Raw genomic sequence first — 19,380 nt, 5'->3', positions numbered from 1 at the left:
CTTCGAAGAACAGCCAAAGAAAAATCTGCATCCCTTGCTGAAGTAAACAGACAGTTATGTGAGAAGTTAGAAGAATATAAAAATCACTAAGGTATTGTGTGAATGTTACGTAGGTTTTTAGGTAGGGATTAAATTTAGTAGAAAAACATACTTAACATACTAAAAATACAAAAGCAGAAATAGAAATGTTGCGAAACTAAACTTAATTTGACTTACTTAAGTAAAAATTTGATGTAGCTAATATAATTTATTTTTACTGTGGTCCTTGAAAAATTATTGTACAGTCCTTGAAAAGTCCTTGGAAAGTCCTTGAAAGTTAATTGTAAGTTCCTGTAAGAACCCTGGCAAGAGTGTACCATAATTTATATTTCACGTAAGCATGCTAGGATAATGCAAGGGTGTGAAGAAATGTAGCTCAGAAGGGAGCAAGTAGTAATGTAAAGTGATGTATGTCTGGCAGGAAATGGAATATCTATGCCATTTAAATTTTTTGGGCAGGAACCTGCAGGTAAGTAAAAAAAAGACAGACAGGAGAATTCAGGATACAAAAGTAATCTAAAATAGGCAGCAGCGTGTAGGAGTAATCAATGCAGGTTTAAGTACTTCATGTTGGGCAGGACCATGCAGGTGTTAATTGTGTGTGGTATATGTTGCAGGGGCCAGGCCAGTTGTGCTGTAGACAGTCCTGCTGGAGTGCACAATGACCACTATGATGCAGTCAAGGTAACTCACTGTTCTATTCTGGGCAACATATTAATGAATTGTGCCTAAGAATACATGGTGTTTTTTTTAGCCGGTCTTTAAGTATTGTGAATTACCTGCACATTTTTATGATGTTAAAATGTGTGTGTCCCATGGTTATTTACAGACTAGTCTATACTCAGCATTCGCCTAGCTGGTTATACACCTGTATATACACGAACTCCAAGTGACTGACACACGTCTCCCAGAAGACTTATCAACATTTGGATTTTGTCACTTGTTAATTTAAAACACCACTAGGCAATTTTTTGTGTGCTCAGAATTGTATGTTAAGGGTAGATTCACTTTAACAGAATGGTGTCGTTTGTCTTTACATAGATTCAAACGTGCAATCCAGTACATGGATGTCCATATAGGTGCTACAATTGTCTTGTGAGTTGTGTTAAAATCTAATTGGGGGGGGGGGGGGGGGTGGGTGTGTTTGGTTCTTCAAATGTTGAGTGACGGGGGAAGATCCAGGCATGACTTCTGGGTGGGTCGCTGGTAGTCTGGACCTAGTATAGTTCCTGTTTATTAATTCAGAAGTCGTATTATCCAATGCATATTTAACCCTTCGTGGGAGGGGGGGGGGGGTCATGTGCCCCTGTGCCCTCCTCTAAACTCGCCACTGTTGAATGACATTCCCTTTAAGCTGTTTGAATTCCAGTTTTTATTTAAGAAACCTAATATAGAACAGGCCACGAATAGGATTTAAAATTTTAAGGCTTGAAACCAAATTTGAATGTAAAACAAATTTCCACTATAAAATGTAAGTTTGGCCACCATTTGGTTCATTTTTCGCTCCGAATATCCTTCTCCATACACATACATTTTCATTTGTTTTGCATTAACACGGCAAATGTTACATTATTAGCCAGCTTGACTTTTAGGAAGTAATTTTGGGCAGCATGTTATTTCTTGAGTGTTTGATTCTATGGAAGATTTGAGCTGACAATTGTAGTAGTATAGTTTGGGGGATACTGGCGCAGGTTCCAGGGCCAGGAGCATGATGAGGGGTCAATGACCGACCGCCTTGATGTTATGGCAGCCATCTGGAATGATCACATCATCATTGCAATTTTCGTTACGGCTGCCATATTGAATTTTGACATCACAGTGGCCATCATATATTCTCGAGAGCTCTATGACGACTTTACCATCTTTAACGACAAACTTGATGGATTGTATACCATCGACATTGGGAACCCTGATAGCAGCGACTACGCAGATCTTGTACGCAACGGCATAATTAGTTGCATCTACTGTTCCAGCGCAGCAGGAGATTTTAATGTATGCAGTGTCTTAAGCAGCAGTGAACTAAATAAAACCAAGGAGCCAGCCACTAACTGTGTTCTATCACCTGAGTGTATGTACTGTGATAGCATCAAAAACTTGAAAATTTTTAATTAGATAATACACAATAGTAGTATATGACTATATTTCTTGCGCCAGACTGCAGGCTGTGGATTGTGAATTATCGACGCCATCTTGGTTTATGTTATCATGGTGGCCATCTGGGATTACCTTGACTCCGATGGCCATCTTGGATCCGCCATCTCGTATTCTGCCATTTTGAAATTCACATCCAGCATTTTGTTTTCTAGAACTTTCTGCCATTTTATTTTCTAGAACTTTCTGACATTTAGAAATATGTCACAGTTTCAATTTTTGTTACGACCGCCATGTCGAAAATTCATCAGGTCTATTTTAAAAATTTAGAAAAATATTTAAAATTTATATAAACTTCAAAATTAAATAAAAAAACATCCTGCCATCTTGGATTATGACACCACGGACACCATATTGAAAATCTGTAATTATTATCAGAAACATTTGGAAAAAAAAATTAAAATTACAAAAAAAAAATCAAATTTTAATAAAATATTATTTTAAAATATATCATGAATCTCGGAGTCCTCGGTTGGAACTCGGTGAAAAATAAATAAATATGGCAACCGATGCTTCCTCCATTGAAACCGCGGGCAGACTGACCTCCCACCACTAATGCCAAGGCATATATATCACCAGCTATTATGATGTCATGTCCGCCATCTAGTTTTCGTCTGCTAGATTGCACTGCCTCCATATTAGTTTAATTTTCACCCGATAGAGTGCAAACAATTTTTAGTGCCAGGGCGCCTGCCATCTTTTTGGCCATCTCGGAAATATGTACTAATTGACCTGGATATTCGGGGAAATTTCCAAAAATCATTTTAAAAAAGTCACCTATTAATATACTGATTGATTCTATCGATTCCCGTATTTTTTCGACACTTTATCGATGCAAAAAAAATTAATTTTGTGTAAAAAATAATTTTAATAAATATGGTGGAAAGTCCTAAAATAAGCTTAAATTCCTCTACTACCAGTTTTTAGTAAGCCTGTGATGACATATTGACAGCTATCTTGAAAGTTTGTAATAATTAACCTAGAAATTCAGAAAATATTAAAAAAAAAAAATCACTTTTTTATTTACTGATAGATTTGATCGATATCAGTCCTTGGTTCGATACTTTATTAATGCAAAAAATAATAATTTTATTTAAAAAAATGCTTATTTAATAAATTATGTACAAAAGCTTAATAATGGCTTAAGTTGCTCATATATCAGCCTCCAGTTAGCCGATATGACCGCCAACTTCAAATTTATACACTATATTGAAAATCTGTATAAATTTAGCTATTAATTTAAGAAAATTCCAAAATTAATGAAAATAAAACCACTCGTTAATACATCAATCGATTCAAACGATTCCTATCCTTCTTCGTTCGACCCCAGGACAAGGCAAAAACTTATTATAGACGAAAATATTTATTCAATAAATCATGTTTAAAATCCTAAAAGCGGTTTAAGTTCCTTATATACCAGCAACAAGAAAGCCAATATGACCACCATGTAATAAATTTGTATTTATTGACGTAGAAATTCGGAACAAAATTACAATTTTTTTTGCATTTTTAGTCTGTACAGAGAATAAACTAATTAAAAAAAAAACACAAATATATTTTAGTGTCGTGTTAAGGGTTACCATGGCAATGTTTTGCCAAATTTTTAGAATTTTCGCAGTTGCCCCTTTTTTATTGCTCTTTAAAAAAATAGATTTTTTTTCTCCAAAAACACAAACTTTAGAATTTTTTTTTTCACCAAGAAGGGATTGAGTACATTCTTTTCACAATACACCATTGCCAAGTACTCCATGTACACTTACTTGCCTCAGGGCTTCATTTTGTTTTTGAATTTTGAAAATTAACTAAAAGTCGATTTCAAGTTCAACATTCATGTCTATAAATGAAGACATGTAAATAACATTCTGTTTATTTATAGTGGCATTATTAATAGCCCTAAGTCTCCTCTTTGCAATGACTTCGCACATGACTTCGTATCTTTTATAGTTATTAATATAGTAAACAAAACATTAAGGCTTGAAAATGTAAATTTTGGTACAATGCAGTGGCCAGTTTGGTCTGTAAAATCAAAATGGGGGGCAGATAAAAACCTTCAGGTTTTCACTGTTGGAATATGTACTTTTTATGTGACAAAAATTAAAATTTTTTCAAAATGTGTCAGGAACCACCTTTGGGTGCTTTTCCATGGAATGACCCTATTGGCTGTAGTGAAGTCTTTGCAACATTTCCACAAATATTTATATGGGAGAAAAATTCTTTTACGCACTGACCATGCCACACTTAAGTGGCTACTACAATTCAGGAATCCGGGGGGACAACTTGCTAGGGGGATCGAACAGATACTTCAATATGATTGTCGGATAGAACACAGGAAAGGCCAAATTCACAGCAATGCCGATGCTCTCTCCTTGAAGACCGTGCAAGGCAGACTTCAACCATTGCAAGATGGTAGAGAAAAATGAGGGGATCGAAGATATTCGGCGAACAACGATAACTAACGAGGAAGAAAAATTGGATAGTGCCAGCTTGAAGGCAGCGCAGCGGCAAGATCCTGACCTGGCACCTATCATAAGCTGGCTAGAGAGTGGTGCTGGACGTCCAAAATGGCATGAAATCTCCAGTGACCGAAGGGCTGTGAAAGCTTTCTGGGCTCAGTGGGATTCCTTGAGAATTATGAATGGGCTACTAATGAGGCCATGGGAGAGTCCAAATGGAAAAGTATTTACCATGTAACTACTTTCAAAGAGTCTAGTGGCAGATGTATTGAAGGAAATCCATAACGGTATCTCTGGTGGTCATCTAGAGGTGAACAAAACTCTAGCCAAGACTCGTCAACGCTACTACTGGTTGAGGTGTCGCCAGGACGTGGAGGCTTGGTGTAGACAATGCGACGCATTCTCGGCTAAAAAGGGGCCACAACACCGAAATCGTGGTAAAATGAGGGCCTACAATGTAGGGGCCCCCTTTGAGAGGATAGCCATCGACATCGCTGGACCATTTCCCAAGTCTAAAGACGGTAACCGGTGTATTCTGGTAGCAATGGATTACTTTAGCAAGTGGCCAGAGGCTTATGCACTTTCTAATCAAGAAGCCTCCACTGTTGCAGATGCAATAGTCAACAACTTCATTTGCAGATTTGGGGTACCAGTGGAGCTCCACTCAGACCAAGGTCGCAATTTCAAGTAGACAATATTTCAGGAAGTATGTCGGTTGCTGGGAATAAATAAAACCAGGACTACAGCCTATACCCTCAGTCCGCTGACATGGTGGAGAGGTGCAACAGAACTCCGAAGGAACACCTTGCCAAGGTTGTGGCCGAGCATCAAACAGGATTGAGATCAACACACGCAGTTGTTCCTGATGTCAATAGGTCTGCCATCCATACCTCTACTGGGCAGACCCCTGTGAGTTTTGTGTTTGGACAGGAGTTGAGGCTGCCCTGTGATGTAAGTTCGGTCGTCCGCTCAAGGAGCCGACCAGCACCACTGATTATGTAAATCGTCTAGAGAAGGCTCACAAGAATCTTCGATTAGCGACGAATCAAATGAAGACGAGGTACGAACTGAAGGCTAACTCAACCGGATTTCAGAAGGGCGATTTGGTGTGTCTGTACAACCCGCAACGAAGGAAGGGAAGGTGCCCTAAGCTTTAAGCATCATGGGAAGGCCCATATGAATACTTGAAGCGCCTAAATGATGTGGTATACCGGATCCAGAGAGGAAAGAGGGGACGCATGAAAGTGGTACGTTTGGACCATTTGAGGGAATATGCTGGAAAGGATGTGTTATGTTACCTGTTCAGGGATAACTGGTTTATGGAGGGGGCAGTGTTACAAGTGCAAGCAGGGCCACGACGCGCGACTGGTTCGGAGCTGGCTGGCGTCATGCGTCATCCATTGATGTAAGAAATGACATTGGTTCCTGCCCGGATTACAAGGGTCGTCGCTACACCTCCTCCTCTCCGTTCACCACTCGGTGCCCTGCCCCGGTGCCGGACGGCCTTTGGGAATTCCGCGGGCCATCATGCGAACTGCCGACGCCCTTCTCGACGCTTCGCCCGTCGGGTCTGCGCGGGATGACGCGACTGGTGCCAGCCGCGCTCGTCACTTCTAGAAGGGCGCCAGGGTCTATATAAGCCTGGACGCCTGTCTCCGCGAGATAGCACGGTGAAGGGGAGTGCGACGAGGAGTGCTGCGGCGAGAGTTGCGCGAGGTGTGCGGTGTGTAAGGACTTGAGATACTGAGTGCGAGTCATTGATTAGTAGGCATTTTAAGTAAGGTTATGTATTAGTGTTGTAAATATTAGCAGTCAATAAAACTGCAATAAAAATAAATAATAGGGCTATCCCTGTACGAACCCAGTTCTTCGCACTCAACGATTATAAAAATCGTAACAATATGATACATACCTGTAACACTATTGGAAATCTCCATACAAATTGTCACAGTTAATACTAAAACCGTATTCAACTTCAAAGTTTAGAGTCTAGATTGCTAAGTACGAGTTTCAAAAGTACAAAAAAGTATCCAAATCTTGCAAAGATCATCTTACTCTCTACTCTGTTAGTTATTCATTCTCCTCACAGCGTTTTTGTAAACCCTGCGCCATCGCGCAATATTAGTTACAAACGTAACACACTGTAACTACTTTACCTAGTCACTTCCGTTACCCTGTGATTCTGATATTACTCCACCAGCTGTAAAAAGGTTTCACTTCAAAAACTGCAACAACTGACTCTTTCTGATATCCTCATCGTAAATTCTCGCAGGATTTCATCAAAGTTGATTTTTTTCGTTGATTGTGTGACATGTTAATTCAAAGATCATTCTTTACAAAACTGAAGGAACGAAATCATCTTCAATCAGATGCCGAAGATGCTCGCACAGTGAGAAGCAATTAGATCAGACTACAACTTAATCCATTAACACTATTTTGTTTGCAGGAAAATCGCGTTGTGACTTCCCTACTTCTCGCTTCCACGCGCCCTTTGAACATCGCGGTCATTAAGCAAACATTTGTGTCCCTATGACAGAACATGTGTGTATTTAAATGTGAGTAAGGGTGGAGGGGGAGAGCCGTGCTTGTCCACTCAGTTTGTAAACCTCGGGAAGGCTGATGCCACAGCTTCTAGTCCCAGTAGTCGGTCTGATACCAAGCGGGAGTAACTATGACTCACCATAGTCATAGTTAGCAAGTAGCGGCCTCTGGGTCCCGCCACTAGTAATCTCAGTATGGAGCAATGCCGAACGGGTGAAGCTAACAGCTACCTCTGCGATGGTACCCGGGGCTAGTCACCCCGGAAGGTACCTCATGCTGGCTCAGGATGATATAAACAAGCCTCGGATGGTGGGCTTGCCTCATGGCGGCAGCCCCCGATACGACGCGCCCACTGGTGTCGTCGTGCCAGCAGCAGAGGAGGATGTAGGACCATCTGGTCATGGCCGAGAGATTGATGGATTTGGTTGTGAGTTTCCCGGCTGTGCGCGGGTGTTCGCAACCAAGACGGGACGTGGGCTCCACCATCGCAAAGCCCACGCTGATTGGTATGATGCTATCTAAATCTTAGTAGAACCCCCAAAATATCATTTTGATATCTCAAAACGCTTTGCCTTTAATATTAAAGATAAAAATATTAATTTTGGAATCGGTGTATTCAGATAAGGACGAGCGTGTAGACATGGTTAAACGCTGAAGTAGCTTGGCTTCTAGGCTGTGGACGCGTCCTTGGCGAATAATTCACCGACCCTGATTATGTCGACTGCAATTTCGACCGAAAGGTCGGTTAATTATTCGCCAAGGACACGGCTACAACCCAGAAGCCAAGCTACTTCAGACCACGGTCGTGAAAGCCTGTAAACATTATAGTTAAACACTTTTTGAGGTGATCTTTCTGTTCGGTACCGAGCCCTCCTTGTCTCTGAAACGTTTGAGCAATGTCATGTGTGTGAAGTATTGACTCGAAGGAGAGGGAGGGAAATGTTACGCAGGCGGCAGCGTGGTTGGCGGCCTTGATAGCGCGCTGAAGGAAGGTTGAATCTGCGTGGATGCCATCAGCACGCGGTATAGGCCGCTCCTAATAAGGCTGCCACCGGCCTGCGCAGTTGTTCTCGCGCCGGACATCAATGTAATCTAACATTATTGGAGTGAAACTTCTCAACTCTGTTTTGTAATTTTCTAACGAGACGAAAAGTAAAATACTCTCTCTTGCAACAAGCCAATAGTGAAGGAAAGGAAAAAAAAAAAATATTCAGTTTAAATAATTCGGAATAATTATTTTATAGGTGTGCATTATCACGCGGACAACGTATGCTTTTATATGGATACTTTTAGATGGTGCAATGCATTGTATTAAATACAGATATTCGTAAATTTTAAGAAAACTAATGGTTGAGATTGTTATTTAAAAACTTAGGACAACAGTGTGGGGCAATTCCACGTGTGAATTTTGCATTTAGTGTGTGTGGTTACTTATGGGTAGTAAAGCATGTTTAAAAATTCTTCATACCTAAACAGCAAATACATAACCAAATGGAATTTCAGTGCACCTTGTCATTTCATTTGTAAACACATGGATCTTCAATGCTGTGGTGGTGTTGAAAGAGAAAGATGTTGAATATTTAGGGTGGATGATTCTCACCATCGTGTATTTAAAATTAGTAGCTGAAAATTGTTTTTATTTCCTTCCAACTAATTTCTGACGTGACAGAACAAACGTAATATATTTGAACCATTTAAATGCATTTTAAGTTTAAAAAAACTAATAAAGTCTATCATCATGACTTACAGCGACACAATTGTGCTTTAGACGTTAGTATACGAGGCATGGCACGGTTTTTTTTTGTATTTTTTCCCCTTTTTACATTGAGATTACAAAGAACAGTGGTGTAATCCTAAGTGAACTGGGACATAGCCCGTGCGGATCCATTTCCAGCTCTACTTCGCGGTCCTGCCACAAGTGGGCAGGCCTCCTTGTATCATGAAGGTCTGAGGGGTGCTGTCATAACTTAGAAACACACAACTGTGAAACACAACTTAGAAACACACAAGATAGAATCTTAAAGTTATGCCTGTTCTAAGTTGTGTGTTTCTAAGTTATGACAGTTCTAAGTTGTGATAGTTCTAAGTTATGACTTTCTACGTTACGACGTTTCTAAGTTGTGTGGTTATGCGTTGCGTGTTTCTAAGTTACGTGTTTCTAAGTTACGTGTTTCTAAGTTACGTGTTTCTAAGTTATGACAGTTCTAAGTTGTGATAGTTCTAAGTTGTGATAGTTATAAGTTATGATTTTCTACCTTACAACATTTCTAAGTTGTGTGATTCTGCGTTGCGTGTTTCTAAGTTGCGTGTTTCTAAGTTGCGTGATTCGGCGTTGCGTGTTTCTAAGTTGCGTGATTCTGCGTTGCGTGATTCTGCGTTGCGTGTTTCTAAGTTACGTGTTTCTAAGTTACGTGTTTCTAAGTTATGATCGTTCTAACTTATGACAGTTCGAAGTTACGTGGATTTTTTTTCGAGGTTTCTAAGTTATGACTGTTCTAAGTTGTGTGTGGTTCCCAAGGTCTGATATTCACATCGTGGTGACAAACCACACACGACAACCCTGCAGTCTTTCTCGAGTGAATGATTCAAGCTGAACGTATGGTCGACATCTTGGTCATTAGTGTGAGTGATGTGAATATAACAGTCCAGACGTTTCTCTACTGGACACGTAACATCGCCAACACGTCCAGCTGTCCAGAACCAGCTCCCTAGGAGGTCCCACCGTGGCTGTGGACGCTGCAGATACACAGCCGGGGTAGCACGGCGTGGCGCTAAATCTCGGCTTCACAATAATGACTGCCCGGGCAGTGGTTAAGGAATAGCCTATCATATCCTTTTCTCGAGGCTAAAACGTTATCAATTCCTAAATAAGCCACAGTTATGAATGAAGGCTTGGACATGAAAAGTGAAGATGGGGTGGAAATTATTTAATGTTGGGGAATATTGGTTTTTGTACAGACAGGTGACGTAATACACGCCACAGACAACAGTGGTACAGGAATGACGGCCCTGCTACTGGAGTCTGAGTGAGGAGCCAGGAGATGGTCATGGTGGCCATTTTATTTTAGAATTTCCTTAAAATTACTCTAAAATTTAATTTATAAAAATTTCTCTATTTCGAGAGGAAAATTCTCTTTTCGAGGGAAAATCTTTCCATTTTTTGCCCTCGAAACTCCGAGGAGGCTAAATTTCCTGGAAGAGGGGCAATTTTCCTCAGAGAGGGAAAATTTTCCCCAGAGGCCCCATCATGAGATCGACCTTGACCTTCATCATAAACTGGATAATCTATGAATTTTGACCAAAAAATCAGATAAAATTACAAAAAATTAGAAAAACATTTATTTCCAATATTTCATTCCTCAAACGATCGCGGTCCTAAGCTCGATCACAGGCGAGAGTAAACATTTAATTTGAGAATAAAAAGTATTTATAATTATTTAATTATAATTATAAAAAATAAATAACGCACATGTAATGCAGCTTGGAGTCCGTGGTTAGAACCCGACGAGGTCATTCGATTAAAATGGCTACATGATCTTCCTCCACGGAGGCTACCAGCAGACTGATCTCCCACCACTGCTACCAGGGCCGATATAATGCCAACCAGTATGACATGTCAGCCATCTTTACATCTGCTAGGGATCACAGCCGCATTATTAGTCTGTTTTTCATCCACTATAGTGCAGTGGTATTTATTACGAGACCATCGTAAGACCAGCAATCTTGATGGCCATCTTAAATTTCTGTAATTAACCCAGAAATTCAGGAATTATTTTGAGCATCATTAAAAAATTCACCCATTATTATATCAATCAGTTCAATGGATTACGGTCACCGGTTCGATTCTTGATGCAATAATAGGTTATGTTAGGTAAAACATATTTAATAAAATATCCTCTTAATTAAATGTAATATAACAACCATATATGACACATTACTGTGAAAAACAGAGCGTAATGGGTTCCACGCACATTCTCTCTTCTCATGTCTTCGGACACCTCGAGGCAGGGCCGCAACTGGAGTCTCTGGCACCCGGGACATGAATGGATTCATGCGCCCCCCCCCCTCCCCCCTCTTTTTTTGCACATACCACACCAATTTAGCGGGGGGTCCGGGGGCCCTCCCACGGAAAAATGGTGCTATTTAAGCATTTTCCATACCTACATGTAACAGTTTCTGTGCTACTGTACCTTCCATGCATGAACCTGCTATGTCCATAAAGTAGTCCGTATAATCACTAGACTTTTTCATTAAATATATGTTGAGACGTTATATTGTAAATCAGATTAGACATTCCTGGCATGCAAGTTAAAAAACTTTTTACCAGTTAGGGGTCGTCCATTAATCACGTGATTTTTTTTTAGCAAATTTTTAACCCCCCTTCCCCCCTAGTGCTTTGTGGTGAGGTTTTAGACTTACCCCCCCCCCCAATAAATCACGTGTATTTTTTGGTACAAAATATTTTTAAAAATTTCAGAATATTATCTTTAAATATAGGTATAATCTAATTTAATTCTGGAAAATTAAGCACAGTGATAAAAATGTCCAGACACACATTAAGGTTGCAGGTTTATTCTCACTGGCATAAAAATAATAAAGGAAAGGCTTATATGTGATTTACGCATGTATTCGGCGCCAAAATCACAGTCTTACTGGCGACTGGCAAGCCGAGCCGGGTGGTTCATGTTGCGGCGGCCGGGGATATTGTTGCCTGGCTACGGCGAATCAAGGTCACGCGTCGCTTTTCGGTTTAGTAGAAATCGCGCGAAAAAATAAATACACGTGATATATCTCTACACCCCCCTCCCCCCTTGTGATATTTCGTGATTTTTCCCGACCTCAGCCCCCCTCCCCCCTTTTCAAGCCTCACGTGATTAATGGACGATCCCTTAACAGTTGTAGTAGAAATTACAATGCAAGCAATTTCGGCGCCCCCACAGCTTTGAGCCCGGGGCGTATGCCCCGCTTGCCCCCCCCCCCCTAGTTGCGGCCCTGCCTCGAGGGAACACAAAAGTCTTTAGAACAGTTACAGGGATACATATTGTTTGTATTCGTGGCTGTATCCTTCCCAGTGGCGAGGCGTGAGGTTTACATGAGGGAAAGCAACAACTTCGTTCACCCCAAAAACACGGTGGAGGGGAGGGGGGGGCCCTCCCCCGGGAAAATATGGATTTAAAGGTACAAAAGGGTGCTATTTAAGTAGTTTTCTTAACTGAACATTGACTATTCCACAGGTAGAAAAATTGACATTTTTTTAAAATTATAAACTATTTTTGAAAAATAATAATGTTTGGCATACATTCTTCTGATAATAAAATACCTACTCTACATTATTTATATACTAAGTGGGAGTGTTAGTGTATTATCATCGATATCTGGTACAAAATATATAAACAGACAATACATGGCAAAGTAAGTACTTAAAATAAAGAGAAGAAGCTCATAAAAATGTACTAGAATAGTAAAAATTAAATGTTGGTATTTTTTGTACCAACACAAAATAAACTATCTTCATACGTGATCATAAACTCTGTTAACTGGTACGTGGTTATTCACAGTCACTCCAGCGAGATTGCAACTCTCGAGCTGGGATCCCGTATCCGCCACCCGCGGGACGCGGTCGGTAGCAGTTGGCACTGCTAGACCGCCTCCCGTACGCCCACAAATCCCCCACGCACTGCCAGCCTTTGGTTACCCAATAGGGCGCAGGGAACTCCCAGCCAACAGCCCACGAGAGAGATGCGCGCGCCCTGAGAGACGACCGCCGACTGAAACGCCACCTCGCCACCTGTCCTGCCGAACTTTAGCGGACATAGCCGAAGCAGTCGGCGGAAGAATTCCACCGTCTGCTTCGGCCATGTTCGCTTGAGTTCGGCAAGAAAGCGCTACCTTCGTAGCTTCTACCACGTGTTTTTACAGCCAATCCCCTCCTCGAACCTTTGTACCATGCCACCCCCTTTCCGAAATGAAACTACTGCGGCAGCCTTTCTGCTGAAAGCGGTCCTACCAGCGCTTCTAAACCTAGCAACGCTTCTAAAACAGCATGTTTTGTGTGTCGACGAGTTCTTTTCGTATAGCGCACAGCGCACAGTATTGGGTCCCTAGAAGATAATGTAAAAAATACATACACCTAACTGCACGAGCCAAAGTAAAATACTATTCTGAATAAAATATTTATTTAAAAAATACATTGTCTGCAAACTGCCTGGGCAAGCACTGCTTGCCTTGCTTGCCCTGACGAGACGCCACTGATCCTTCCTCATCAATGCACTCACATGAGTCTTCAGCAGTAACAATCTCAGCCCTTTTGGCGGGGAATCACTTAGTGGGCAGTTTATGGCATGTCGTTTTTAATTATCAGTTCTTTGCGAACTACTTGCGACATTCACACAGTTGAATATTGTGCGAAGAGGATTATTAGCACATTTTAATTTTCTCATTTCGAACATTACTACCATTCGAGAAAATCTTGACACAGTAATGTTATCGATGCTCGGTAGTTGTTGACGAATCACCAACACTTGAAGTCTTCCGGTTTATCGGATGATGCCAACAGTATCTCAGCCATCGTTGACGTCGCTGATATGGAGGTCTTCATGGTTGTCGTCGACGATGCCAACAGTATCTCAGCCGTTGTCGGCATCGCTGATATGGAGGTCTTCATGGTTGTCGTTGACGATTCCAACAGTATCTCAGCCATCGTCGGCATCGCTAATATGGAGGTCTTCATGGTTGTCGTCGACGATGCCAACAGTATCTCAGCCATCGTCGGCATCGCTGATATGGAGGTCTTCGTGGTTGTCGTTGACGATTCCAACAGTATCTCAGCCATCGTCGGCATCGCTAATATGGAGGTCTTCATGGTTGTCGTCGACGATGCCAACAGTATCTCAGCCATTGTCGGCATCGCTGATATGGAGGTCTTCATGGTTGTCGTTGACGATTCCAACAGTATCTCAGCCATCGTCGGCATCGCTAATATGGAGGTCTTCATGGTTGTCGTCGACGATGCCAACAGTATCTCAGCCATCGTCGGCATCGCTGATATGGAGGTCTTCATGGTTGTCGTCGACGATGCCAACAGTATCTCAGCCGTTGTCGGCATCGCTGATATGGAGGTCTTCATGGTTGTCGTCGACGATGCCAACAGTATCTCAGCCATTGTCGGCATCGCTGATATGGAGGTCTTCATGGTTGTCGTCGACGATGCCAACAGTATCTCAGCCATCGTCGGCATCGCTGATATGGAGGTCTTCATGGTTGTCGTTGACGATTCCAACAGTATCTCAGCCATCGTCGGCATCGCTAATATGGAGGTCTTCATGGTTGTCGTCGACGATGCCAACAGTATCTCAGCCATCGTCGGCATCGCTGATATGGAGGTCTTCATGGTTGTCGTCGACGATGCCAACAGTATCTCAGCCGTTGTCGGCATCGCTGATATGGAGGTCTTCATGGTTGTCGTCGACGATGCCAACAGTATCTCAGACATCGTCGGCATCGCTAATATGGAGGTCTTCATGGTTGTCGTCGACGATGCCAACAGTATCTCAGCCGTTGTCGGCATCGCTGATATGGAGGTCTTCATGGTTGTCGTTGACGATTCCAACAGTATCTAAGCCATCGTCGGCATCGCTAATATGGAGGTCTTCATGGTTGTCGTCGACGATGCGAACAGTATCTCAGCCATCGTCGGCATCGCTGATATGGAGGTCTTCGTGGTTGTCGTTGACGATGTTAACAGTATCTCAGCCATCGTCGGCATCGCTGATATGGAGGTCTTAATGGTTGTTTTCGACGATGCGAACAGTATCTCAGCCATCGTCGGCATCGCTGATATGGAGGTTTTCATGGTTGTCGTCGACGATGTTAACAGTATCTAAGCCATCGTCGGCATCGCTGATATGGAGGTTTTCATGGTTGTCGTCGACGATTTTAACAGTATCTAAGCCATCGTCGGCATCGCTAATATGGAGGTCTTCATGGTTGTCGTCGACGATGCCAACAGTATCTCAGCCATCGTCGGCATCGCTGATATGGAGGTCTTCATGGTTGTCGTTGACGATTCCAACAGTATCTCAGCCATCGTCGGCATCGCTAATATGGAGGTCTTCATGGTTGTCGTCGACGATGCCAACAGTATCTCAGCCGTTGTCGGCATCGCTGATATGGAGGTCTTCATGGTTGTCGTTGACGATTCCAACAGTATCTCAGCCATCGTCGGCATCGCTAATATGGAGGTCTTCATGGTTGTCGTCGACGATGCCAACAGTATCTCAGCCGTTGTCGGCATCGCTGATATGGAGGTCTTCATGGTTGTCGTCGACGATGCCAACAGTATCTCAGCCATCGTCGGCATCGCTGATATGGAGGTCTTCATGGTTGTCGTCGACGATGCCAACAGTATCTCAGCCGTTGTCGGCATCGCTGATATGGAGGTCTTCATGGTTGTCGTCGACGATGCCAACAGTATCTCAGCCATCGTCGGCATCGCTAATATGGAGGTCTTCATGGTTGTCGTCGACGATGCCAACAGTATCTCAGCCGTTGTCGGCATCGCTGATATGGAGGTCTTCATGGTTGTCGTTGACGATTCCAACAGTATCTAAGCCATCGTCGGCATCGCTAATATGGAGGTCTTCATGGTTGTCGTCGACGATGCGAACAGTATCTCAGCCATCGTCGGCATCGCTAATATGGAGGTCTTCGTGGTTGTCGTTGACGATTCCAACAGTATCTAAGCCATCGTCGGCATCGCTAATATGGAGGTCTTCATGGTTGTCGTCGACGATGCCAACAGTATCTCAGCCATCGTCGGCATCGCTGATATGGAGGTCTTCGTGGTTGTCGTTGACGATGTTAACAGTATCTCAGCCATCGTCGGCATCGCTGATATGGAGGTCTTAATGGTTGTTTTCGACGATGCGAACAGTATCTCAGCCATCGTCGGCATCGCTGATATGGAGGTTTTCATGGTTGTCGTCGACGATGTTAACAGTATCTAAGCCATCGTCGGCATCGCTGATATGGAGGTTTTCATGGTTGTCGTCGACGATTTTAACAGTATCTAAGCCATCGTCGGCATCGCTAATATGGAGGTCTTCATGGTTGTCGTCGACGGTGCCAACGGGATCTGCACTGTCGTCGACGTCGCTGCGAACGATATCTGCATCTCGCTGGCATCATCACTTTCCACCGTGTTCTACGTCGTCGACAACATCACTGTCGTCAGGATATGTGCCGTGATGGTATAGCTAATATTGTGTTCTGCATTGAAGATGGTAAAAAATTGCACTGAGTTTTCAAGAATAGACAGTTACTAAACTTACGCATCAGACAAGTAAAAATAGATTATACTCACACGACTGTAGTCGGTAACAAAATGAGAGTCGCGCCATCCAGTTTTTCTTATAATCTTGCAGCGACTGGTATAAGATATGAGTCAAACAAGTACCATTTTCATTATCAGCGAGTCAAAACACCATTTTCAATAATTTTTTGGAACATAGTATTCTTATTATCTTTAAATTTAAGATTAACCAATCAGATGAGGTACATGGCTACATGTATAAAACCATAAAGAAAAAAAGCTTCGTATTGAAAGGCAAAATTAGCAAGTTTTACATTTACTATAGGACTATTATCCCAGACAAATGCTTTTCACTTAAAAGACCATGAGGTTTTGAACCATTGAAAGCTCATTCCTGACTACAGACTCGACTTTGCACATTCAACAATGAGTACATACATTTGAACATACATCAAACTCTTTGTCTTCAAATTACAGTTTTTAATACGTGCATGCAGGTAAAACAAGTCATTATTGTATGTTACCCGCACTTCTCAGTTCACGAAGTATAGTCCATTTGTCTTTGGTGATGGATAAATTTTTGGTATTTTGGGGAGCAAGTAGAAGTCTAAACCTGTCAACCAATATTTAAGGATCTTCTCATGACATGTGATCAATATCCTCTGCTGCTATCATATTCTTTACATGTTTATTATTAATACTTTAATATATGTGAAGTCTTCTATTTTAACATCAGCATTAGTCATTAAAATCGCCATCGACCTTGTGGCTATCAGAAGCTTAATCAGAATAATTTATTATAATTTATTAATTTACCAACTAAACGAAACTGAATACTATTTCAGTAGTACATGAATGTATGTCTGGTGGCTGGGTTCTGGGTGACAAGCCAGGGACCTATGTCCGCCATATTGGATTCTGTTATTATGGCGGCCATATTGGATCCACCATCTTAGATACTGCCATCTTGAATTCCACTATTTTGAATTATGATGTAAAATCTGCCATTTTGTTTTCTAGAATTTCCGCCATTTTGAATGATGTCACCATTGAAATTTTCGTTATGGCGGTCATATTGAAAATCTGTAATAATTATCCGATTATAATGGAAAAATTTTAAAATATAAAAAATAGTTAATCAAATTTTAATGCAATTTTAATTTTAAAAAAAACTTACATCTAGGAGTGCAGAGTCCTCGCTTTGAACCCGGGGAGAGCAAAATTAAAACCCTTCTTGGATTTCCTGGTGTAGGGTAAGGTTGCCTTATTCCGTGATAAATAAATTTTACTACAGTTCAGTGAACTTACTGAGAGACTTTTTAAATGTACCAATTTTTAAAGTGAAACTTACTATATTATCAATAAGTTCAGTGTACTTTCACTCGTTTCTGAGTACACATTACAACAGAATAAATTTTCAAATCAATAATAGCATAGGCTCCTTATTCCGTGACAAGTGCCTTTATTCCGTGATAGTGGTATCCTAATTCCGTGATACTCTCTAATAGTCAAAAATAACCAAACATTTATGTTGCTTTTGCAATTATATCATTAGTAATGTATTAACAACCAAAAATGGAAACTTTTTACAAAGGAAATGATAGTTATAAACATTTTATGTCTTCAGTAGACCTTTTCACAACTTTTCCCTGGAGGCTAATTATTCTCAACACTGAGAACACATGTAAACATCGTCATCAAATTCATCATCAATACCATCGCACTCATAGTGGTACCATTGCAGACAAAAACAACACTGAATCCACTTAGAACCTGTGTTGTTTTTTTACATCGTATTCATAACTATGTTTACAGATAGAACACAATGAATTATCGTCACTGTCAACAGATAGCATTGTGGATTTATTTTTGGGGCACTGATTCTTCTTGCGAAGGCTTCTTCTGGCAACTTTACTACATGATGGACTGGTGTCATGGCTGCGTGATGGACCAGCATCAGATTTCAATGTTGGTGAAACTGTGTGAACTTTGGCAGACTGCGATTTCCTGGAAGGTGTGCGCAAACTTGGTGTCTCGTAGGTTGGGAAGGTCAATAGAGACTCATCTGAAACAAGCTGTCCTTCTTCTTCACCACAATTTCTGTTGGAAACAATAGCAGGAGCTGTTGCCTCAGGAGCAATGGCGTCTCTGTTAAATGGGAATACCCCGGTTTTACGGAAACCAGCTTGGATAATTTGTGGCGTAAAACTCTTTTCGTATGATGGATTCAATAGAGAATGGAAGTCATACCGACTGGGAGATTTACCTGGATTTCTTCGCATACATTTATCGAGTTCATCCCTCCATGCTGCTTTTAAGGAACCAAAGACAGCGACATCCAATGCTTGCAGTAAATGTGCAGTGTGGGACGGAAATGTGAGTATGATTCTCTTCAGCCACTAGGAGAACCTCTGGTGATATGTGTGATGCATGAGACCTTCAACTTACAGTTCCAAGCCTATTTAATATCCTATGAAAATATTTTTTTATCTTAATAGGGATCAGCTACACATGGTCAAGAATAAAATACAGCCTTCATTAAGAAGTTTTCAACAAAAATATTAATACACGAACCCTTGATGTTGGTTGTTGCCATCAAGTGAAGTGCACACAAAACGAAAAAAAAAACGTGAAACGGGAAAGCACATACACTTTTTTAGACCAGCTCATTTGTAAAAACTGAATGACATAAAATACACTCTCACATTGCAGAAAAAAGCAGTGTAAGAATAATGTAAATACCAATGGACTTACCTTATTAAAAAAACCGATAACTCAGCTGGTGTGCGAAAGATGAAAAAAACAACTGTAAAACACTCACTCTCAAAAAAACTGTGCACTGTCTGAGCAAAAAACCGCGCGAACGCAGTGCCATCGCATATCTTC

At 41.5% G+C, this 19,380-nt stretch overlaps 1 protein-coding gene across 1 annotated transcript in view; it reads left to right on the top strand.

The window, feature by feature from the left end:
- Nucleotides 1–19,380, top strand: part of LOC134533658 (WD repeat-containing protein 47) — a 255,441-nt gene that overhangs the window by 69,219 nt on the left and 166,842 nt on the right. Inside the window, exon 4 of the mRNA XM_063371197.1 lies at nucleotides 657–723. Coding sequence (XP_063227267.1) covers nucleotides 657–723 — 67 coding nt within the window. The remainder of the gene's footprint in view (nucleotides 1–656; nucleotides 724–19,380) is intronic.

This window comes from Bacillus rossius, chromosome 7, assembly GCF_032445375.1.
Source record: "Bacillus rossius redtenbacheri isolate Brsri chromosome 7, Brsri_v3, whole genome shotgun sequence".
NCBI lineage: Eukaryota > Metazoa > Arthropoda > Insecta > Phasmatodea > Bacillidae > Bacillus > Bacillus rossius.
This window is presented reverse-complemented; position numbering and strand designations above follow the sequence as displayed.